This window comes from Eptatretus burgeri, chromosome 16, assembly GCF_056783735.1.
Source record: "Eptatretus burgeri isolate ZD-2024b chromosome 16, Ebu_testis_v1, whole genome shotgun sequence".
Taxonomy (NCBI): domain Eukaryota; kingdom Metazoa; phylum Chordata; class Myxini; order Myxiniformes; family Myxinidae; genus Eptatretus; species Eptatretus burgeri.
The window spans coordinates 7,246,181-7,267,819 of NC_140976.1; the positions used below are offsets into that span (position 1 = coordinate 7,246,181).

At 42.9% G+C, this 21,639-nt stretch overlaps 1 protein-coding gene across 6 annotated transcripts in view; it reads left to right on the plus strand.

Annotated features, from left to right (window-relative positions):
• LOC147010421 (dual specificity tyrosine-phosphorylation-regulated kinase 1A-like) overlaps positions 1–18,500 on the plus strand; it is a 55,240-nt gene extending 36,740 nt beyond the window's left edge. For 5 of the 6 annotated variants that reach the window (XM_085859608.1, XM_085859611.1, XM_085859610.1 and 2 more), the window contains 9 exons: positions 1,725–1,844; positions 1,996–2,181; positions 2,266–2,413; positions 3,657–3,943; positions 4,139–4,285; positions 4,401–4,541; positions 9,859–10,171; positions 11,980–12,113; positions 12,288–18,500. In XM_085859608.1, coding sequence (XP_085715734.1) covers positions 1,725–1,844; positions 1,996–2,181; positions 2,266–2,413; positions 3,657–3,943; positions 4,139–4,285; positions 4,401–4,541; positions 9,859–10,171; positions 11,980–12,113; positions 12,288–12,911 — 2,100 coding nt within the window. In that variant the 3' untranslated portion in view covers positions 12,912–18,500. Of the gene's footprint in view, positions 1–1,539; positions 1,614–1,724; positions 1,845–1,995; positions 2,182–2,265; positions 2,414–3,656; positions 3,944–4,138; positions 4,286–4,400; positions 4,542–9,858; positions 10,172–11,979; positions 12,114–12,287 lie in introns of all 6 variants that reach the window. The other variant, XM_085859612.1, reaches the window with a different exon arrangement.
• The last annotated feature ends 3,139 nt before the right edge of the window (positions 18,501–21,639 follow it).

A 21,639-nucleotide genomic window follows, 5' to 3' on the forward strand; every position in this document is an offset into this window, starting at 1 on the left:
AAAGCAGGAATCTTCTCTGCAAGCCTTCAAGCCAGCTGAAGACTGCACTGGGATGGAGGGAAGTAGGGGAGGTGCTGAAAGGATGGAAATGAGCATGAAGCCTTCACTTGGGGAGGGTAATTAAATAGAGGGTCTGGTTGAACATATGTGACCTGGAAGGGCAAGGGTTTGGCAGAGGGATGAGAGGATAGAAGGAGCAGAAGTGAGATGACGAAAGGCTGCAACGCCACCAACTTCCCTGCGATGAGCGTAAAGCATATTCCGAGGCTCAACTACCTGTTGCAAAATGCCAACTTGAATTAAAACCGGCAGGCCTACAAGTAAAGGAAGACTGTGTTATGACAACAATGAGTTGCATTGTACATCATGAGCCTTCTTCTGTCACTGGTGATGTGAAATCATAAAGTGGGCATCTACCAGAATGGAAATAAATCGAAGAATAAAAGAAATAGGGCATAAAAAAGAAGAATTTTGAAAGGCATCAAATGGTACAGTGACATAGAGAGTTCCAACTCCGTGGAAATTGATTCTCCCAAGAAGATGGAGATGCTGTACTTGAAAGGACACCAGAAACCAAACACTTAAGAAAACTCGAGGAACACCTTACTCCGCGCAGTCTTGAGTAAAAGGACAAGGGCAGGGTTTACCCCCACCCCCACCCCGAGTCCCCTTTTTCGGTCAAGACATAGACCTTCTTCTGGTAGCCTGTTTGGCAGCCCCCAAAATGTTGAAATCTCATTGGTTTATAAAGAATGAAAATACATCCAACAACCAGGAAGCATGGAAACTTTACTGTGTGTATCTCTTCTGTTCTCAGAAATCGCATTGCTAGTTACCACCATTTTGTGTGAATATTGATTTTCCTCTGCGCTCAGAGCATGAGCGGCAAATTTTATTGGTTGAGACAGCGTATAATTTTACTGAAGTACTGTACAGCAATGCTAAACTGAATGTTTTTGGAAGTGCAAACGAGCCAAATGTTCAGAATGTAGTTCCACACGGTTCAAAGTATATCATTCAATTGAAATGAAGTAGATCCTCAATCAGAGACTGACGGGTGGATACACTGACGGAGTGAATCTATTGCCTTCCCCTGCTTTGCGCAACACTCGCGTGGGGTAAAAAATACAACAGAGGAAAGAGCGATGTACTTTTAACCAATTCTCGAAAAGTAGTAGCAGGAGATTTAGCTGAGTTTATGACGTATCTCTGTGGTATCGCTTTTGCATTCAGTTGTACATGTGGTCACACAATCGACCAAAATGTCTACGTTTGAAAAGTGGTGTCCGGTGTTCTGCATTCGATGGTCCTAGACCACCACCACTTGAATTATGCAGTCACAACAATGGTAGCTGAACTGTGAGCTCATAAATAATGTTTCATAAACCAATGATCTGGTGGTCACCCAGGCAGCACGGAGCACCGTGCACAACAACGGGCTTTCTCTATGCGTGACTAACTGGAAATTGATGTCCCGAGTTACTGTATGGGGGTTAATTTTACATGCGGTCTGTCCTGCTCTTTTATTTCTTCTGATAGATGTGAAAGGAGCCGTGAAGATACTCCTGCAATAGGCTTGTGACATCTGGCGAGGTTAAAAACACAAATGCGAGGTTGGGGTTGCATTTTAAGTAAAAGTTGACTATCGAGTACTGTATCGCGTGAGCGTGTTTTGAGAGTGTACGCAACCTGTTGATCACAGTTGCATTTTCCTGCTTTTTCAGGTCTTTCCGGACATGACTATCCTTCAGCGTCGGATTCCTTTGAAATTCAGGGAGCCAGCAAGTGCTCCGCTCCGCAAGCTTTCTGTGGACCTCATCAAAACGTACAAGCATATAAATGAGGTACTGCCATGACGTCTTCAGCAATTGTTTCTGGTGTTGGATCTCCGTTGCCTCTTTGGCGATGGTGGCGAGTGAGGGTAAATGTACTGCACTTGTAAGCATAACGACTTGCATGCACATCGATGTGATTACTGTACATTGTGCATTCAAGGTGTACTATGCCAAGAAGAAGCGACGGGCGCAACAGCAGGGCGAGGACTCGAGCCACAAAAAGGAGCGAAAAATCTACAACGATGGCTACGACGACGATAGCTATGACTACATTGTCAAAAATGGGGAGAAATGGATGGAGCGATACGAGATCGACTCGCTCATCGGGAAGGGCTCATTCGGACAGGTGATTGATCCACGACAGCAGCAGTTCCTTTCGGTAGTTAGGACGGTCGAAACCCTTTGCAAAGTGCGGACTTTCCATGTGCAGGTGGTGAAGGCGTATGATCACCATGAACAGGAGTGGGTGGCGATCAAGATAATCAAGAATAAAAAGGCTTTCCTGAACCAGGCACAGATTGAGGTCCGATTGCTGGAGCTAATGAACAAACACGACACTGATATGAAGTACTATATTGGTAAGTGTGCTGTGCACTTGGCTACCATCAAGCAATTCAGTCTCCTTTTGAACTGTTTATGTGCAGGAATGTAAAAAAAAAAAAACCCCCCCCTCCCTCCCCCCCAAAAAAACGTGACCTTTCTTTGGGAATCTTAAGCCATGGTTCTGTGTGATTTTGCTCACCGGTCGATGATGAACACCTCACAATATTCTTGCCAATTTATCTTGTCATTTCCTACCTCATGAGACTCTCTTACAAGTGTGGTTCCAATGCTAAATGGAATGACATACTTTTCTTCCCTTATAGTCTTACTCAAGGATAGTTGGGGACATTTTGTTTGTTTTTTTTGTTAGCTTGAAGCCAAGTCCTACTGCTTGAATCTAAAGGGTTTCTTGACCTGTAATTGGTTTCCTTGCATTAGCCAAGATGTTGTCACATTTATTAACCAGACTCGACGGTAATGGTTAGATCGTCCGCTTTGAGTACGTGCTTTGAGATCCTACTGCTTTGAGTTTCCTTAATTGGCGCACAGCATTTAAAAAGGATAGAGCATGGACAAACAACCACAGGTTGGCACCCATTGCGCAGGCCTGATGGGCCTAGTCCTTTGCTGAACTCATTTTATTAGCTCACCTGTTCGAAGAACAGAGAGCTATAGCGATACCCCCGGCGTGAGCGTCAGCGTTAGCGTGAAAATGTTAAAGTTTTTGGTGCAAGTTATTTCCTTTCTAACGTTTTTATCTACCACACTTTTTTTCCTGTTTACAATATACAAATACATATCGTCGACCAAGAATTAACAGGGTCCAACTACACTTTTTTAAAGTTTGAGAAAAATGAAATCAAAAATTCAAAGTGGAATTGCCGCTATCTCATAACATTTTATTTTCATATCGTGTGCTACATAACAGGTACATATAAAGGTTACATAAAATAATCTTACTTAGTTTCCTCTGTTGCCCTTCTACATGGACTTCTTCTAAATTTGAATGAAATGTCAGATAGACCCTGTTAATTCTCGGTCGACGATATATTGCTTTAAAATTATTTGGATCAGACTTCACTGCATGGCTTTATAAAAAATGACTCGTCTTTTAAAAACGATAAATGCATAAACAGGCGAGCATTGGGTGGCTTTGACACCAACTCTCTGGTTTCATTTTATTACCAACATGAAAGTTCAGAGTAACCTTCTTATTAGGAAAGTAATGATCCTGAAATAAAATACTGTTCTGTCATTACCCACCCATCCCGAATGTAGTCCACCTCAAGCGACACTTTATGTTCCGCAATCACCTGTGCCTCGTCTTCGAGCTACTTTCGTACAACCTGTACGACCTTCTGAGGAACACCAACTTCCGAGGCGTGTCGTTGAACCTCACGCGCAAGTTTGCGCAGCAGATGTGCACAGCACTGTTGTTCCTCGCCACTCCTGAGCTCTCGGTCATCCACTGCGACCTCAAGCCTGAGAATATTCTGCTGTGCAACCCCAAACGCTCTGCCATCAAGATCGTTGACTTTGGAAGTTCCTGTCAATTAGGCCAGAGGGTGAGGAGACGGAGGAGCCACTGTTATGGGAATATAATACTGTAATTAGTTGGATACCAAGAGGTTTTCTGGGTATAGCAAAACAGAGTAAAGTCGAATGGGGTTCAGAGTGAAAATTTTTTTTTTTTTTTCAACAAGATGGAGTCAATTTCTCAATTGGTTATTGTCGTGTGATGGGTGTCACTTTGCCTTCAGATATACCAGTACATCCAGAGTCGGTTCTACCGCTCCCCTGAGGTGCTGCTGGGTGTTCCATATGATCTTGCAATCGACATGTGGTCCCTAGGCTGCATCCTCGTGGAGATGCACACTGGGGAACCCCTTTTCAGTGGATCCAATGAGGTAGGGCCTTGTTTACTCATGTCTCACTCTCTGCTATGTTGGGTCACTCACATTGTTACCTCATGACCATCCTGTTCTCATGTTCTTCTTTTGCCGAACCCTTTGCTTTTTGCAGGTTGATCAGATGAACAAGATCGTGGAGGTACTTGGCATCCCACCAGCCCACATGCTTGAGCAGGCCCCAAAAGCACGGAAGTATTTTGAACGCTTACCCGATGGCTCTTGGACAGTCAGACGAGCCAAGGATGGGAAAAGGGTATGTTTCTAGGCCCTACGCTTAACCGGCGAACCTTTATTCTTCTTTTCCATTTAGAATTTTGTTCCCATTTTCTCCCCCTTTTGATTCAATTTCTGTTATTAATATTTCCTATTTTTTGTACACATGATCGAAGCTCATGAAAGAGCTAGAGCAGAATGAAAGGGAACAAAACGGAAAGGGGAGAAACACAGCAGAGTGACAGCAAGATCAAGAGAAGGGGGTGAAGAACACATGGGTGTGAGCAAGCTGTACACAAACTGAATGAAATCAAATACAGTATTGGAGTATCAGAAGGAACCCAAATAGACAGAGATTGAGTCATCAGGAGGAACCTGGATAGGATTTGGGTTTCAGCTGCTGCTACTGCATCCTCACACCCATCTGGGGCAGCCAAGTAAACCTTCGAAAAACTATTTTCAAGATTTTACTCCTCTGTAGACAAAAAAAGGAGAAAGAACGAGATGGAGAAGAAGAAGAAACTACTCGCACCAACAGAAAAAAGAACACACACACACACACACACACACACACACACACACACACACACACACACACACACACACACACACACACACACACAACCATATTTTTGACCTTTAACCCATCTATTCATTATCCATCAATACCTTACTTTTTCTTTTACCTTACTAGGTGTTGAACTTGTTGCCACAGTACATACACAAGAGTCCACCAGCACACAAGTCAATACACAGGCCCTCTATTTACAATGAGGTTCTTGTTTCGCTAAATACTTTCATGATGCACTTCCAGTTGATGAATTAAATGTATATTTCAATTAATTAAATGATCTTTCACAACTTCCAATGCACCAACAACCTGTTGACGGGTTACGAATGCCAACCAAACTTAAACGAGATTACGATAATGTGTAAAAAACATTCTCGCATGACATACTGTATTTTCAGGTGTATAAACCGCACTTTTTTATCGGCAATAAAGGTAAAAGTTTGGGTGTGGTTAATGCACAGGTACAGAAAAAAATCGGTCTTAAAAACTATCAATGCTGAATTTCAGTTATATTCCAAATGAACACTTTTGCAGCAGTCAGAACTGCTGTTAAGCTCAATTCCGCCGTTTAAACTTTGAAAATCAGTTTAGGTTAAGAGTTTGCACAGTTTTATTAGCCGTGTGCGGAAATTAAATGTCACACTCGGAAATGCCCAGAGACACCCGGAGTTTAGGTGCATGGCGTATTTTGATGTATTTAGATCGAGATCGGAAAATAAAATGATCAACATATTCATTTATTTTGAGGGTGAAAAACATGTGTGGTTAATACACTGCCGCCGTTTATACACTGGAAAATACGGAAATCAAACTATTAGCACAATAATCCCTCTCTAACAAAATGGAATCCATCTTCTTAGCACAGACCACAAAATCATCCTTAACAGAATAAATTCAGTAAATCAAATAAGCTGAGATGAAAGACGTAACCGATTTTAACTGGTCTGTTACGAGACAGAAAAGTGTACAAAACACCAGTAAAACTAAAATAGTCACCTTTATGATACACATTTGTACTAAAACAATTATTTCCCAACTCTAACACATCCAAATATGCCACTACACTATCATCACTACTACTCTTATCTACTATTAGGATTTCTAGATAAATCCTATGAATCAGCCTATGGAAAAACTTGTAATTAATCACACAAATATCATCAACATAACAATATGTAGAAGATACCATTTTAGCTCAGCCAAACTACTTATTCTTCTTTATAAACTTCTGCACAAATGAAAATTCACAACAAACAATAATAGGGGGCTCCAGTTCCCTCTCATTGGAATGCCTTTTATTCATTGAAATATTTTCCCACAAAAAGATACAAAAGTGGTAAATACGGAACTGCTGATTACTTTAATTTGTATACAAGGTTGTAAAATCAAAAACATAAGCAGATTTAATATTGAGGAATCTAATCATATCTAAGAACTCGAAAGTGGAACTAATACTCCAGAAAGTGTTAATTCCCAGAATTCTAAGTAATTACAAAATAATATTTCCGAAATTGCTCCCTAATCACTCATAAACCTGAATTATCTATAACTGACAATTATTTCAAAGTGCATTGCCGAGCTTTATAAACCTAAACTTATATGGGTTTTTGTGAAGCTTTGGGAAACCATAAAAAAATGAGGAATACTTAAATTTACCTCTGCATTTAATGCTAAAATTATTACCCAAAACTTCCTGATGCTCAGCTATAATGTCTTAGAAGGGCTTTTGACATGGATCATCTGTGCTATTTCCTATATTAGTAAAAGTAACTCCATAAATACCAAACTCCCTTAATAAATAAATCCTCCATGTAAAACGTTTTACAAACCACCACAAAATCATTCGCTGCTTTATCTGCCGGAGCTGTAACATATTTCTCATGTACATCCTGAATATCCTTACCAACATTAAGCTTACTCAACAATTGTTTCGACCATTCCTGGGAAAACGAGCCTTAACTACTAAAAAACTTAATCCTGTTGTCCAAAATTTACACAACCCTATCATACCATGTACTAAAACCATTTGCGAATAATCTAAACTTTTTACACATTTTACTTACAAAATCAGAAACAGAATCAACAATAGAAGATCCAATACAACTCCATGGCCAAGTCAATGGTTCTCCCTACATTTGGCTCCCATTTTTATAAGATCCCCGATATCACTGTTTCAAAAAAAGAGCGAGAATTGTTTGCAATACATGTCTCCTACCGATGTGATATTTTCTACGTTTTTACAAAGGGCATAGCTGAAAAATTGATGAAACACCCTGAAACTCTCACTTATTCTGTAACTTGTCATCATAAAGCCATGTACCAAGTTTCAATTGAATATGTTAAAGGGTATAGGAAAAAAAAGGCTGCAAAACCACAGGTGGGACAGACAGGAGGAGGTAAAAATCCTCCAGTCCTCTCCGGTGAAACCAGTAGGGGACTAATTGTATTCAAATGTGAAGAGGAACATGCACACATAGATCATACAAAAATGTGGAGGAACATGCACAGTAGGTTACAAAAATATCCCTAACTAAATCAATATGAAGAGTTTTACCATAATTAAATAAGTCTTGGCCAACAGTCTCAGTGAAAGTGAAGAACACTTTTAATTGGGTTTGCTCCAAAACTCTTTTTGGCAACAAACTCTCCTCCTTAGGGTCTTGAAATACAGCAATAAGATGAAGGGGAAAGGGGGGATGAAACAGAAAAAGAAACAAACCAACTGACAATTAACTTGGCATGCCTGAACTCTTATCCACCGACAAGGCCTGACCTATTCACTTGTTCACCACCACCTCAGATCATCCCCAACCCCCAAACCATGATCTTTTTAACCCTTGTTAACCCCAAGCCCCCCTAAATTTCCAGTTTTTCCCTTCTGAGTTTCCTTCTGCATCAATCTTATCCACCACATGTCCTTTCCTACCCCCCATTCTTCCCTACACCTTATTTGTCCAAGTCTCTCTCTCTCTCTACCTTGTCCTTCAACTCCGTTGTTTGTGTCCCCCCCCATCTCTACTGTTCCTTTGTCCTGTTATATCCTGATCTGTTCAGTGGACTAGCTTTTCCATGAGCCTCGACTATATCCAAAAAAGTTAAAAAATGAAAAGAGGTGAGTGGGAAGAAAAATCACAATAACTTGGAAAAAGGGAATGCTTGGGAATGGGGTCATTTGGGGTAGAAGAGATCATGATTACGGATTGGGGATGAACTGAGGTAGTGGTGAACAGCTGTCTTGTTGAAGCCCTGGAGGGAAGAATGGGACTGAACAGATTTGGGAAGTTGGTCCACAGATGAGAGAAAGGAGGAGAAAAGAGGATTATGACTGTTATTATTATCATTATTATTATTATATACATTATCATTATTATTATTGTTTTCGTCATATATTTGTTTTGCTTCATTTTCTCTGTCTCGTTCCATCTTGTATTCATTGGTTGTTTATCAATAACATAATTGGTTCACGAAAAAATATTTTCACAAAAAAATAAGTGACCACCTATATTCATTATTGTTGTGTGTCTGTCTCTGTCTGTCTGTCTATCTGTCCCGACCATAGCTCCGTGGGTTTTGATCCGATCCTGATTAAATTTTGGTGGGAGGTTTATATCATGATCTCGTTGTGTTTTCCTGAAAATGGGCGGAGCCACGCCCAAAAAACATGTTTTTAGGAGGTAGCCGATTTCAATTTGCATCTTCTCCAAGGGGGTTTGTCGAATCTAACAGGAGTTTCGGTATTTGGTTATCCCAATGGCACCTGCATAGCCCCACGGAGCTCGATTTTTCATTTTAGTCCCAAGGTCAAGGTCACGAACTTAGAAAATTTCGAATTTTGACATAAAAATCATATGACCGCCCAAACTTTGAGAGCGAGGATGACAATATTTTTTATGCATAATCTTGAGGTCATTCCCCACCTAAAGTCTTGAAACCATTTTTCTCTATCTCGAACACCTTGCCCGTGGCGCCCCCTTCAAGTTTGTTTTTACGCTGATTTCATCAAAGTATGGATAATCCGAGGAGTGTGAAATGCCATATAGCCTATACGACGTTATTTCGTTCCTGGAATGCTCCAGAGGAAGTTTTGCATCAAAGGTCATAATCCTTGACCTTTAAAGTTCACAAAGGTCAAATTTTCAAAGTTGTGGGAATCGAACCGGGTTTTCGAACTTCTTCGACAAACTAACTCCATGAAACTCAAGCACGTATCCTGTTTCCTTATTTTAATGTCCACAACATTGTTTTGTGACCTTTAAAGGTTATGCAAAGGTCAAATTTTTAAAGTTGTTGAACGAAACCGGGTTTTCGACATTTTGCAGCTAATAACCTATCACTCGTACCACATCTTGTTGATCATTTTTATAACTTGGTCAAACATTATCACATTGTCTCATCCTTGATTTCTGAAACAATCTACATCGTTATATACCGCTCGTGAACAATCGTCGTCTTCAGACTTGTCCACTTCTCTTATTATTAATATTTAAATGTTTTTTTCTGATATTACACTTTAGTAATGATTTAACATTTTACCAAAAAAAAGCTTTCAAAGATGGTGTTTTAACAAATCATCATGACCAGAATGCCTGAGTTGGTTAGGGGTCACTTTCCCCCCTCTTATCTTTCTTTTCAAATCCTCTTTTATTCCTGAAGGGTTTGACCCCAGCTGTTACGATATTTGAATGCACACCAAAGTTCCAGAGACATTATCGGTAACCATCAATGTAGTGTTGTCATTCCTTCCTTTTCTTAGTTTTATTTTGCTTTCTTCACTTGCGTAATCCAGGAGTACAAGCCTCCCAGCTCTCGACGCCTTCACGACATCTTAGGTGTTGAGAGTGGTGGTCCTGGTGGCAGGCGTGCTGGGGAGGCTGGTCATGGTACTGCTGACTACCTGAAATTCAAAGACCTGATTGCCAGAATGTTGGAACTGGAGCCCAAAAGCCGCATCACACCCTTCTACGCACTGCAGCACAACTTCTTCAAAAAGACTACAGATGAGGGAACCAATACTGGTCACAGCGCTTCCACCAGCCCAGCGATCGAGCCAGCCACGTCCACGGCCACCGTCAGTTCTACAGTCTCGTCGTCATCATCTGGTATTTAAAGAGGAATATTGAGATCCGGTCTGTTTTACACTTTGTGATTTTTCCTGTTCCTTTTTGTGATTTTGGGATGCAAGGAAACCCGAATGTAACAAAACGAGCAAATTTTTTTCTTCTTCTTCTTCTTCTTCTTCTTCTTCTTCTTCTTCTTCTTCTTCTTCTTCTTTTTGGGGAATACACAGTCAAGGCTTATGGAGCTAGAACACAGAACAGATCAGGACGCAAATAACAGGAGAAAGAGAATGGGGGAACACCAACCAACAGCAGGGTGAGGGACAAAATAGAGGGAGACTTGAACAAACAATGGGTGTAGAGAGGAATAAGAGGCAGGGGAGAATGCAGGGGGTGGACAATATGGATACAGAAACCAACTCTCAGGAAGAAAAAACTGGAAATTTGGAAGGAGGTGGCGGAAGGCAGGGGATTAACAAGGGAAGAAAAAAAAATCATCATTTTGAATCGGGGATGATCTGAGATTGTGAACAGCTGTCTTGAAGACCTGGAGGGAAGAATGAGATTGAAGAGAATGTGGGTGTTTGTCCCACAGGTGGGAAAAAGAGGGACAAATGAGTGGAGGTGAGCAGTGATTCTATATTTTAGGAGTTTAACCAGAATGGGGTTGATGGTAGACTGTATGAGCCCTGCAGAAACCTGGGAGAGACAAAGGATGGATAGAGCATAGGGTGCAAGACCAGAAAGGAAGCAGTAGAATATAGAGACACCAACCTGTCTGCATTGACGAAGTGATAGGCCCACAGACTCGGCTTCATGGCTTCATCACAGGAAATTCCGATTGTCTTAATGGCCTTGGTATCCATGGCGTCAAGCTAAGCAAGGTGAGCCAGGAAAGCCAGCCAGCCTAGAGGGGAGCAGTATTCCAACAAGCTGTGGATGAAGGCCTTGTTTATGGATAGGAGTTCAGGTGTGCCAAGGAAGGACTTCGTATGAAGGAGGATGCCTGGTTGGTGGCTGGCTTTGGAAGCAACCTTTGAAATGTGGTTTCCCAAGAAATATCATGGCTGAAAAATAAGACCCAAGAGTTTGAATGACTGCACTTCCTCAAGCGGGTTGTTAAGAAAGTGGGTGGGAGGGTTTGCCAGACGGTCATTTCAGGAAAGAGAGCGAGAGAGTGTGCAATTTCTCAGAATTAAGACTTTCTAAGTTTGACCAGTTTGTGATTCTATCATGTTCTGAAGAGAGGGAAGGGGCTGCTGCTGTCTATTTGAAGGATGATGGATGTCATGGCAGAGGGCGAAGTCATCAGCAAAGAGATTCAGAGGATTTTCCAGAGTCAGAAAGATTATTGATGAAAATCAGGAATAGGACTGGGCCCAGAACACTGCCTTGGTTATTTGATCACCCAGTTCTTTGATTCCTGCTCCTACACAAATATTTCTCAATTTCCCAATGGCTCATCCTCCACTTCCATTAGACCTTGTATGCTACAGGCAAAGAGTTTTTAGAGGGCAAGGCGGTGTGCCAGCTTGTATCGAAAGCACGAGATATGTCCAGAGAGATGGCCCTGTTATCATATCTGACATTGAGGGCCTCCATCCATTGTTGGGAGAGTAGGAACAGCATATCCAAGGAAGAGTGACCTGGTCTGAATCCAACTTGGTTATCCGAGGTGAGGCTGTTGGGGAAAAGGAAGCTTTTCACTTTTTAACTGAGGCTGGTTTTCTGTTTGTTACTTTTGAACCTAATTTGGTATATGTATATGTCAACTGTATGAATTGTTCCTACATTTTATTTCGCAACCATAACCATACTCCATTGTTGTGACTGTACTGTCCACCTTTCAGGTGGATCAAGTGGTTCATCGCACTCTGACAGAGCTCGCTCTGACCCTGCTCTGCATCAGCACCGGCATAACGGAGCCACTCGGCCATCTGGCCACACAGCCATTGCTTCTGACTACGATGGACATGGAGCTCAGGTGGGTACAGGCGAGGAAAGGGGTGTGGTTGGGAGTTGGTGCTTTAATTCTAAATTGCTTGACAAATCTGACCTTTCACCTTTAGATGGTAAACCTTGGTCCGATGACTTTGCACAAGGCTGAACCAATAAGTTGACATTTCCGTGGTTTCCTTACCCATCTGCTCCCACCCAGGCATCCATTTACCATCCTCATGCATCTTGGCCTGTGAGTGATGCAGCAATTGCTCATCCTCCACCTCCATCTCTCTTTGGAGTAGATACTGCATCAGCATCGGCCTACAATCACCTTCTCCCACCACCGCCAATGCCTACCGCAGAGCTGGGTCTGCGAAACCACAATAATCATGGCCATCATCATCACCACCACCATCACCACCACTTTCAGCACCAAAACCCAGTTGTGGTTCCTGGGTTGAACCAGCATGGAACAGAGCGTAGGCATCAGCGTGGGGCAAAGCTGCAACAATCACAACCATCACAGCCCCTCACCGATGTCCAGCCCCCTACGTTGCTCGGCTGTTCTCAGACGGGCTCCTTCGGTCTCCCACTCGGAGCCGGGCCACAAGGCCGCACGCGGACAGTGTTAGCCACCGGAGGCTTTCTGGCGGGAGGGACGGCCACACTCGGGTTTCCTTATTCGGCTCCTTCTATGGTAGGAGATGGCAGTGGTGCGGCCGTGTTTGGAGCGGAGTGCAGGCCCGGTGCTGTGTTTGTGGCCGAAGGCCGTGGGTCTGAACGTGAGGACTCCCCAATGGTAGGTGTTTGTGTGCAGCAAAGCCCCGTGGCCAGCTCTTGATTACCTGATCCATAGGGAATGGACGACAGTGAGGGACAATGGATGGCAAGGATTGAGCGAGGGGTTGGCAGTTGTCACTGCTTGGGATGTCCCTGAGCAGCAGTTCATGGGGTTGTGGTCAGGATACCATACTTTGTTCCACAAATATTTCTCAATTTCCCAATGACTCAACACAAGTGATGTTATTCACCGTACCCTTTCCATTCGGATTACCCTCAAGCTTCCAGCTTGTCCAAATCCCTCCTGAACACTGCCTCTGCCTCTCTGGGCCCTCTTCATGCCACTGCCTTCCCACTTCACAAGACCATCTGCACTGGTTTCACCCATCCCTTCTCCCACCAACTCTGGACATTCTGGTTGTTTTATTTCCTGCTGGTGTTCAGCAAGAGCTTCCCATGGACGTTCATGCAGTGTTATTTATTAATGTTCCACCAGGTGCATCCTTGAGGAACGTTGTCTTATCTGAATCCCTCAATTCATTCCTTTCTTCCCGAATGGTTACTCTCCTTCCCTTGTTGTGTTCAGCCGAGCTTGTTGAATTTTGCTTTTTCAGTTTCTTGGAATGTGCCTCGAGCTTGCCTTTCTACAGCTCACCAAGTTCTTTGATTCATGCTCTTCTCCCTGAACCTATATAGTCACCTTCACCCGGAACCACTACTTTGAAGATATGACATCGCTTTGTGACATTTGTCCCATTATTGCTTTTTTATTTTGTCCACTTTTCCACTTTTTCCTCTCGTATTGGAATATTTTCCTCAATCGTCTCACTTTTGTCATCTTTCTTTAATTCATTTCTTTTCTCCCCCAATCACAATACCACGACCTGCCCTCGCCCCACCCTCCCCTATCTGTCGCTCACTCTTAGGGTCTCTCCGTAACCATTTCCGTCTCCCTTGGTGTGCAGAAAGGATCAGCTCGCCGGAGCTCATTGTAAAATAATAAAATAATCTGCTAATTTTCACTCGGCCGCTTTTCCGCGCTGTACAGAGTAAAAGCGGCTCTCTTGCTGTGCTCTCTTTTAAATGGGGTCAGGCTACCGTGGGAGTAGCTGACCAACAGAACTGTACATTGCAGCCTTTAACCGAATGTCAAAACGGTTTTTCCAGCGGGAGAAGGGGAATGTAGGTGTGTAATATAAACGATTTACGTGTATAGGTATTAAACGTGAATTAATGAAAAAAAAAACAAAAACTCATCGTTTGGTCTCCTTTGGCTTTCCTCACATCATCAGACACAACACTGATCTTTTCTGAGGAGGAACTTTTCAAAATTACTTTTGGATGAGGGCACCGTCAACGACTGCAAGTTTGGTGCGCAAAGGTCGTTTTTTTTTTTTTTTGTATACCTTGGTCGAGGCTCGTATGAGAGCAAACACACAACTCACAGCAAGGGGGCATGAGACAAGAGGGGCGGGAGTGGGAGGGACAAAACAGTGGGGAACAGACACATTAGGTGAACTGTGGAAGGGAGAGGGATGGGGATGGGATGGGGAACATGGCAAAGAGAAGCAAAACATGGTTCACACTACTCTTCATCTCCCTCCTGTACATGTGCAGTGTAGAGCACACCAATTTTCAACTCTTGCTTCGCGTTTCCGAGCACGATCTATATTTAATGAGCTTTGTTCATGAACTTTGGCCCATCGACTTCGTATGTTTACCATCGCACCCGTTATTCAAACGGAACATTCCAGAGCTGAACCTTTTGCCAACTTCTCGGAGAAACCGATAATTTTGGAATTATCTGAGAAAAGGAAGCACTTAAACGAACATCTTTTGGACGAAGGTAGTAGCTCTGTGGGTACACTGTTGGTCAATGCTATTTTTGTCTGAATCTTGCTGTTTCTCTGAACCCAGAGAGTGTGGCAAATTTGATTCGTTGAGATGGCATAAAATTTAGCCAAAGTATTGCTAAACTGAAGGTTTTTTTTTTTTGTTTGATTTTTTGTTGGGAAGTGCAAACAAGTCGATTAGTGTCCTGCAGCGTTCAAAGATATAATTCAATTGAAATAAAATAAGTAAAAGAAAAACCAAAAAAATTTGGAAGTTTACCGCCATTGTCACACACCCTCTTTTACACGTGACATTAGTTCTTCGTGCCTGTCGTTTGTGTCCTTTATGATGTCCCTAAAACGGTGAGCTTCTTGTTTGGAATGATTTTCAATTTTGTTTAACTACCAGACATCCAGATAGACAAGCAATTGTTTACTCACATTTTGCGCTATGAGTGCATGGAAATGACCGGCAACAAAAGGAAGTGGGTGGAGGGTTCATCTATCAGACATCAAACCCATCAACGGTTTTTTGATTTTGAATACAAATCATGTCCACAATGTTGTATTATTTCAGCAAACGGATCAAAAGAGGTTAAAAGTTTAACATCTATTTTTACATCGGAGACTTTGAAAACTGAAAAATAGAAAAGGATGGTAACACAAGAGCTGGATCCTTCCTTGTACCTGCTCCTCAGATGCTCTGCAATCTAGATATGCCACTTTTTGTGGATTCGGTTTTAGATGTGGATTATAGCTGCTGCCCTTGTATGTACACAGCTTGTATATGCTTAGTTGTGTGCTTGCAGGTGCAGGTTAAGCAGCTTCTGCACTACAAATTAAGCAGGTGGTTCGCATGTTTCACGTGAATGGTGTTCAGCTATGAGTGGCAACCAACATGTTTACCCTTCTTGCTTATACACTCATTACGATGATTACACCCATCCAAATCTGTTTTGTTTCATTTCTTAAATTTAATTTGTTATTTGTGTGACGTTTGCAGGTTTTCTGGAACCGACAGCACGTCACAAAACTAGTTCCTCACCGTACGACTGACTATGAACCATAAACAACTGTAAAATTAATACCGAAAGAGCAAAAGCAAATAAATTATGACTTACAAAAGTAGGAATTGAGAATTGTTCTTTGTTGCTATTCTATGGTCTCATTATAAACTTGATCATACTTCCAGGTTAAATGCAAAATGTGACATTGAATGAGGAGGAATAACAGAGAGCCAATACGTGACTTTAAAAATGACGGATTCAGCCCAAGAATGCATAGCATGCATGTGCAGTAACTCTAGGGGATGGCGGTGTTCAGGGCATCATAAAGTACAGTATATCATGTTTGGTAGATAAGTATTGTTACCTAAAATAGCTCACCAAGCTTCTAAATGAATATGAAAATACTTGGAACAGTACCTGAGAGAAAGGGCTGCACAATGAACGACTTGGAGCACTTTTACAGCTCACCAAACGGGCTGCTGCTCGTACTACAAACTCCCAACCGTGTGGGACGGTACAAGGCCCGATTGGAAGGGTGTGTGTTACACTAACCCCTGACGGATCGCTACCAGTGAATGGCCTGTCTGTCTGGATTAGGCGCTGCTGCACACTGACGGGAGGGACATATCTGGGGCTTGTGCATGTACAGGGTAAGTTTAAAATGATGGTTATTAATAATCATGTCAGGAGGGGGAACCTAAGAGCTGTGAGGATTGTTATAAATACATTGTTTGGTTCTGGGGCCATAAGTAGTTAAACTAGATTTTTGCATCTATTACTAAAAGGACGTGTGTGTTTATATATCTATCAACACCTCTCGGTCTCATCCACAGATATTTCTCATGTTTGCGTGAATCTGATTTGCACCCAAGAACTGAACAATTATGGTTAACCATTTTGAAATTGCCACTCTTTTGTCCAAATGCTGAAAATTAATTTCAAAAGATGATTCAAATTGAACATTTCATGCTAGTAACGGCAGGTTAAAAGTGTCCTGCGAGCCAAACCGAATCACAAAAACACACACACAGAGCGCATGGTAAAATGTCTGGTTTAGCATTCATACATCATTTTGTAAGTCACGTTATTGTTTGGAAGACGTTCCAGACGTGGGTCGGAAAGGCGAGATTTCTTAATTCAATGAGGGTGGGGGAAGAGGGAGATATATTGATAATGTTTTGACTCACATACTGTGAGTTTGTTAATATGGGACTGGTGAATTTTTCAAAATGCCCTGGGGTACTTTTTAAAAGTATGTACGACTATTGTGGGATATGGGTAGGAAGTGCCAGACGAGAATAAGAAGGAGTGTGGGAGAGAGTGAAAGTCTTGAAGTTAAAGTTGGATGGCTCCAAGGATCGGCACTGGGCCTTTTCCTTTTCCTGATTGTCACGGATGTTCTAACTGAGCAAGTGTCATGGTCAATGATGTTTGCAGATAACATTGAGCTCTGTGATGGGGATGATGACAATATGATGAGTATCTGGAGAAATGGAGAAAATTGCTAGAAGATAGGGGTATCAAAATCAGTTGACCAAAGCCTCAATTGTATGGATTGTCAGTTTGAGCCTTGGGAAGATGATTGGACTGGAAGTGTAAAGATTGTGGGTGATAAAGACCTGGAGAAAGTGAGTAGCTTCAAATGTCGGGTCAGTGGTGGCAGAAGATGGAGATTCAGCAACGGATTAGTTCTGGTTGGAATAATCGGAGGAAGTGCAGGGAAGCATTGTGTGATTTAAAAATACCACTGAAACTGAAAGGAAGAATTTACAAGACAGTTGTGAGACCGGCTTTGTTATATAGTGTGGAAACTTGGGCAAATTCAAAGAAAGAGGAACAGAAACTGGATACAAGTGGATGTGTGGAGTGGCACAAAAGGACAAGATTAGGAACCAGTATATCGGGATCAGTGAAGATTGTGGAAGCATGGAAGAAAGTATCTGAAAAGAGATTAAATTGGTTTGGTCATCTGATGATGAGAGAGAGTGTGTATCTGGTGAGGTGAGTGATGGAGATGGGACTGCCAGGAAGAAGAAGAGGAAGACCAGATTGAAGGATGTGGTGAGAGATATAAAGTTTTAGGATTGGAAGGAGGAGATGGAGAGGGGGTTTATTTATTTATTTACGTGCAGCCTATGGCTGCAAGTTGCATAATTTTTTGTGGATTCGGCTGTACCGCTGATGCCCCTATCACCAATAGGCCAGCACTCATTTTGCCGACCTCGGAAGAATGAGAGGCTTAGTCAACTCGCCTGGTTGGGTGGACAATTCAATGGGTGGACAGGAGCTTAAACTCAAGACCCGAGGATCTTAAATCAGCCACCTGAACCATTAAGCCAACACCAGGCTTTGGAGAAGGGTCATCAACCATCATTGTGGTGACCCCATATAAAATGGGAAAAAGCCAAATCAAGTAGAAACCCTGCTACTTTTAGTATGGGATTGAGCATTTCAAACACGCCAATACTGACTTTCAAAATTATGTAATCTGTCCCAGATTGCTTCGTGCACATGAAGTAAATCGCCCCGAGTAACGAAATAAATCGGCCCTATAGTAACAAAGTAAATAAGAAAGGCTGAAGGCTCGTAGATGGGCGAGTTCTAACCAAACCTTCGTGCTTCTTAACACCGAAGGGAAGATCAGATCCGCTGCTTGTCGATGCACAGCGTAAGTTTAAAATGATTGTATTTACTATTAATCGTGTGTGTGTGTGTGTGTGTGTGTGTGTGTGTGTGTGTGTGTGTGTGTGTGTGTGTGTGTGTGTGTGTGTGTGTGTGTGTGTGTGTGTGTGTGTGTGTGTGTGTGTGTGTGTGTGAGAGAACTGGTGGCACAGGCTTATTGCATGAACAGGAAATTATAGGAACCAGACATCTATCATCCACAGATATTCCTCTATTTCTGTGAGTGATTTGTATCCAAGTACAGAACAATTATTATGGGTAACCATTTTGAAATTTCCACTCTTTCGTCTAAATGCTGAAAATTATTTTCAAAAGACGATTTCATTGACACATTTCGTGCTAACAGTGATAGGTAAAAACTTCCCTGCAAGCCGAGCAAAACTGAATACACACACACACACACACACACACACACACACACACACACACACACACACACACACACACACACACACACACACACACACCCTCATTGAGCATCCATACGTCATTTCGAAAGTGCTTCACTGGTGGTCATTTACGGCGAAAATGTGCACATCTCTCAATGGTCAAGAATCACTTTAAAAATTCTCATATCTGGATTCGGATCTTCTCATGGTTGGTCATCCTCCGAGGTGAAGGCCTGCTGGGCCAGTTACTTTGAGCAGTTGTACCAGGCTGACCCACCAGCTGTTAAGTTGGATGTCAGGGATGTAATTCCCAATTGCTGACCCTCCAATCACCCTCCCTTTACCTTCCCATGGTGGACACTGTCTCTCGGTATTTATCCTCCTTTTTCCTTCTCATGGTGGCAGTGTGTACCTCATGGTATTCATCCTCATTTTACCTTCCCATGGTGGGCACTGAGTGCCTCACAGTATTTCTTACTTTTACCTTTTCATGGTGGGCACTGAGTGCTTTTTGTTATCCATCCTCTATTTACCTTCCCATGACCAGCACCACCTCACTTTACCTTTACATGACTGGCACTATCCATTTACCTTCCTTTGATAGGCACTGAGTACCTCATGATATTCATCTTCGTTTTTCCTTCCCATCACCATCACCATCACAACTATTATGGTCAGTTCAGACCAGATCAGATCTGTGAATTGTACAGGTATTATGTAAACCTGTTCTAACCTGTCTCATGGTTGGGTTGTCAGCAACTGAAGCATCTCCCCCATCAGGATTCCTGGTGAGGAGGGTGTTTGGATATGGACACCCAGCAGGATTAAAAACAAAACCTGTCAAAGGGCAGAGGAGCTCCTTGTGACCCAACAGCCATCCATATCTGGTGTCCAACAGTGTCTGCGTAAGTCATGCTGCAGTTGGGTACCTCTCTCTTGGAGGTTGGTGGCAGGATTTGCACTCCGGCCACCGTAAAACACTTCATCCTGCAAAACACAAAAAATGCAAAGAAATCTGAAAACCCACTCTGTGAGAGTACCTCCTGTACAGCTGCCTTTCGCAGGACAGCTCACCGGATGATGGAATTGGGGTAAAGCCTTCATGATCCCATTCTTTGATAGGAGGAAAAGCCTTCCTGGGTCGAGTTGCGGTGGTGTCTGTCAGGGTGATGCTGAGATATACACCAGACGGCAGTCTTGGGTTAACCTGAGGCGGTTCCTTCAGGTGGGTGCCTGGAATGTCCTATTCCTAAGAGAGTATGATCACCTGTCTCTGCTATCATCTGAGCTCCAGCATTTGAACATCGGTGTTGCAACACTCTGAATTTTGGAGACCGGATAGTGGTGAGATCATGGCAGGTCTGATCGCTCTGATGGTTACGATGCCCAAGGAGTTGCTGTAGCTGTGTCCAATAAGCTGACTCCAATGATAATTGGGGTAACACCGGTCAACGAGCATATGAGGAGACCGAGGATTCATCACTCCTTGGATGTCATTTCCCTGGTCTCTGTATATGCTCCGGCTGAGGCGAGTGATCTCACCATGAAGGACGCATTCTATGCTGTGCTCGAGTCTGTGGTTGATCAGTGCTCCAGGTGAGATGCTCTTCTCGTCTTGGGGGATTTCAATGCATCGACTATCACCAATATGGATGGTTATGAGATGTGCTCGTCCACATGGGTCTGTACCGATGAACCAGAATAGTACTAAAGTCCTTGATTTTGCAAGAAGTCATGGATTTGAGGTGGCTGGTTCATTGTTTCAGCACCCACAACCTCATTGCTGGAGTTGCAATTCCAACACTGGTGGTGTGGCAAAGGAGATTGACCATGTGCTTGTTGATGGTCGCTGGAGAATGATCCAGAACTGCAGGTTCTACCGGAGTGCTCAGTTCCTCAATATCAGCCACAGGCTTGTTGGAGCAACTCTGAAGTTTCAGCTCAAATCCAGGAGAATTGTACCATCCCAGCCTAGGTTGGATGTTCACAAGCTCAAGGATGAGAGGGTAGCTGAGGAGCTTGCAAACAGGCTGAGTGTGGATTCGAGCAGAGGGTGGTCTCGGTGTTTCGAGGAATCCTGAAGAGTTGTGGAGTGCCTTCCAAACTACCATCCTCGATTTTGCCAGTGTACATCTTGGAACCCGCCGTCACGCAAAAAAGAACTTTTTCTCCCAATGGACGCTGGATACCATTGACCAGTCGCAGAGCTGAGCTTTTCAGGGAGCTTCGGTGTAAAACAACATTCGCTGAGTGCAGTCAAGGAGGCCTATGTGCAAGGAATCTGTGAAGGGGTAGAGCATCACCTGTGGTGAAGTGATGTTCGTTCTGCTTCCAGAGGAATTGCTTACATTGCCTTCCTCCAAGCCCATCCCTCGGTGTGCTGCTGTTGGGACGGAGGAATCCGAAGTGAAGGCCAACTGGGCCGGTTACTTTGATCAGCTGTACCAGGCTGACCCACCTGCTGTTAAGTTGGATGTCAGGGGTTGACTTCCGGTTCCGGTTCTTGAGTGACTGGTGGTTCTTCTTCAGGTGCCTCTGCCGAACCTCTCAAAGATAAGTTTTCTGGTCGTTTTTGTCGCGTTCTTACTGTCGTTTTGTTCTCGGTGTTTCCTGTCATGTTTCTAGTTTGGTCTTGGTGTTAAAACTTGTTCTCATTGTGGAGTTTTCGTCGTCGTCTTCATATCGGGTTTCCTTGAGGCCTACCCTTCCCGACCCTTCGTGTTTATTTTTTTATTTTATCCTTATTTACCATCAGCTTTTATTTTCTCCACTTTTCCCTCCACCCTCCTTCTATCCCCCTCAACTACACCCTCTGTTTCATGTCTCAAAATATTTAAAATAAAAAAGCTTTTATCTCACATTATTTTACCTCACATTTC